This window comes from Gadus chalcogrammus, chromosome 9 (genome assembly GCF_026213295.1).
Source record: "Gadus chalcogrammus isolate NIFS_2021 chromosome 9, NIFS_Gcha_1.0, whole genome shotgun sequence".
Taxonomy (NCBI): Eukaryota; Metazoa; Chordata; class Actinopteri; order Gadiformes; family Gadidae; genus Gadus; species Gadus chalcogrammus.
In genome coordinates, this window is record NC_079420.1 from 1,357,253 (window position 1) to 1,359,752 (window position 2,500).

A 2,500-nucleotide genomic window follows, 5' to 3' on the forward strand; every position below is an offset into this window, starting at 1 on the left:
AATATGGGATGGCGTGGGATACAGTGACATGGCGAACGAGTCGTCGTGATTGACCTCAGCGCCGGGAGAAGATCAGCCATTTGTCAAGTCTCTTGTGTTTGTTTTGGTCAAGCGGTTTGCTCTGGCTCACTCCGGGGGGGGGGAGCTTATGCCTGGCATGTCTCTGAGGTCAGAGATCACCCTTCACTCCATTTCATCTCAGCTCATGCAGGGGCCCAGTGTTCTGACGGTCCACAGGACTTTACGTAACCCCTTATTCAACGCTGATCATGTGAGGATTCATCTGCTCAACAAACTTGCCCTGATTTGACCTAAAGGTTGTTTTGGACATTTAAAGCGAATATACCTCACACGAATAATAATAATACTAGGGACAAAGTGTGTCCTGATATCTGCTCGGTGGTGGGAACACAAGAGAGCCTGACCTTTAGTCTGTGTGTGTGTGGGGGTTGGTGTGTCGGTGGGGGTGAGGGGATGTTTAGGTCTCAAAATGTGTGTTGGCGTGAGGTGTGCGTGTGTGTGTGAGTGTGTGCATTTCAACAACAGTGTGTGCGTGTGTGTTTCAACACCTGTGTGTGGCCGTGTTTGACCGCGTGTGTTTCCACATGTGTGCGTGCGTGTGTGTGTGTGTGTGCATGCGTGGCCACACACACACCCTCATGTATCCAGTGTGTGTCTGGGGGCGCGGTGGGAGCCCTCCCCTGATCGGGCCTTCCCCTTCTTCTCCCCCCCCCCCCCCGGGGGGGGCGTACCTCCTCTTGGGCTTCTTGCGCTTCTTGTCCGAGCACCACACCCGCTCGCAGTACTCCTCCACCCGCTGGGCGTCCCCGTAGCCAATCAGCTGCAGGAACTCCTTGTACCACACCCGGGAGTGGGGGCCGGGCTGCCCCCCCGTCTGGGGACCCCCGAAGGAGGAGGAGGAGGAGGAGGAGGAGGAGGAGGAGGAGGAGGAGGAGGAGGGACACGACAGCTCCTTCTCTCTGTCGCCCGCCGCCACCGCCGCCGCCGCCGCCGCGCGCTCCCCCTTCAGCACCACCAGCGCCACGCGCAGCAGGGCGTGCACGTAGCCGTGCTCGGCCGTCTGGCACACGTACACGCCGGCGTCGGAGCCGCGCACGTGCAGGAGGAGCAGCCCGTGCGCGGTCGGCACAACGCGCTCGCTGGCCTGGAGCTGGGAGGAGGAGACGACGCGGGAGGAGTTAGCGCGGGGTTAGTTAGCCACGTAGCCGCGGAGGCGCTAACATTCGCTAACGACTCGTCGCGGGGGCGCCCGACGTAACGTAACGTACACGTCGTGCCGAGCGGTTTATGTTCATGTGGTCCCACAGTGAGGGGTGTGTGTAGATGGTCCGATTCAAGAAGACAAACCCCTTTGGAAGTTCATCTACACACAAGTAATATCGGACATTCAGACGGGGTCCATGAGCGTATCTGGGATAGTTCGGGTACACAGAGAAGCTGAAACCCACGTGGTGTAGGAGCCATATGCATTTATTCAGTTGTGTTCATGTTTTGTGCTCCTTAGGGGGGCTCGAAGGAAACAGCGAAAATTGAACCCAGGGTCTTTGTTATGGCATGTATACCCATCAAATAAGCCCTCCAGATACTTTTTAGAGTTTGCATGGCACAATGTTTAGCTTCCATGTTATTGGGTAGGGGCACCTCGAACGCTTCTAAATCGGCACCTTTTAACCACTTATAGTGCTCAAAATAGCACCAAACCTCTGCAGTAGCATGATTAGGGTCCCTGCACATAAAACAAAGAATCAACAACTTAAGATAGCGTACCGGGAGTTTATTAAAAAGCACTATTTTCCAAGTCTGTGCCTTACCGGTATGTCCATGTTTCCAGGAAGTCCACACAAGTCGTAATGAAAAAAGTTTCTGGAGGGCTTTTTGACGGGTACACATGCCAAAACAAAGACCCTGGGTTCAATTTTCGCCGGAATTACACTTTAATTGGGAGCAAATCGTTTTTCGATTGTGTCCTTTGTGTGATAGTGATCAGCAATTGGGTTTGTTATTTTGTGACTGAAATGTATTAAGAGTTAACGTTATTGCCGGTGAATGGATTTATAAAGGAAAATAAACCTGCCGTATTATTGTCAAACTTACCGCCCGTTTGGCGAGCCCTTACTGCCGAGAAGGGCTCAGCCACGACGAATGGTTTTAAGGCTACCTACGTGGGCTGCACTGGGAACACTGGGAACACTGGGCAGAGCCCCATCTACGGCCCACTCTGATCCCATACCAACACCCATATGGGCAGACGTTCAATTTGAAGAATGAATTTGTCACCTACGTGTTTGTTCATCCTCGACAATACCGAGCAAAAGGCCTTTTCCGTTTGAATGCACAATTAAACGTTAAATCAAGCAGAAATATAAATAGAAGCAGAATACATAAATAGAAGCATCCCCTATGGCTCCATAGAAGCTGGGAATATATGACACATATATATGATCGCTGCGCACAGACTATGAGTGCAGGGGTGCTACAT

At 52.6% G+C, this 2,500-nt stretch overlaps 1 protein-coding gene across 1 annotated transcript in view; it reads right to left on the reverse strand.

Moving 5' to 3' along the window:
- Positions 1-572: 572 nt before the first annotated feature.
- sema3e (sema domain, immunoglobulin domain (Ig), short basic domain, secreted, (semaphorin) 3E) overlaps positions 573-2,500 on the reverse strand; it is a 16,428-nt gene continuing 14,500 nt past the window's right edge. Inside the window, 2 exon segments of the mRNA XM_056598690.1 lie at positions 573-732; positions 734-1,171. Coding sequence (XP_056454665.1) covers positions 658-732; positions 734-1,171 — 513 coding nt within the window. The 3' untranslated portion in view covers positions 573-657.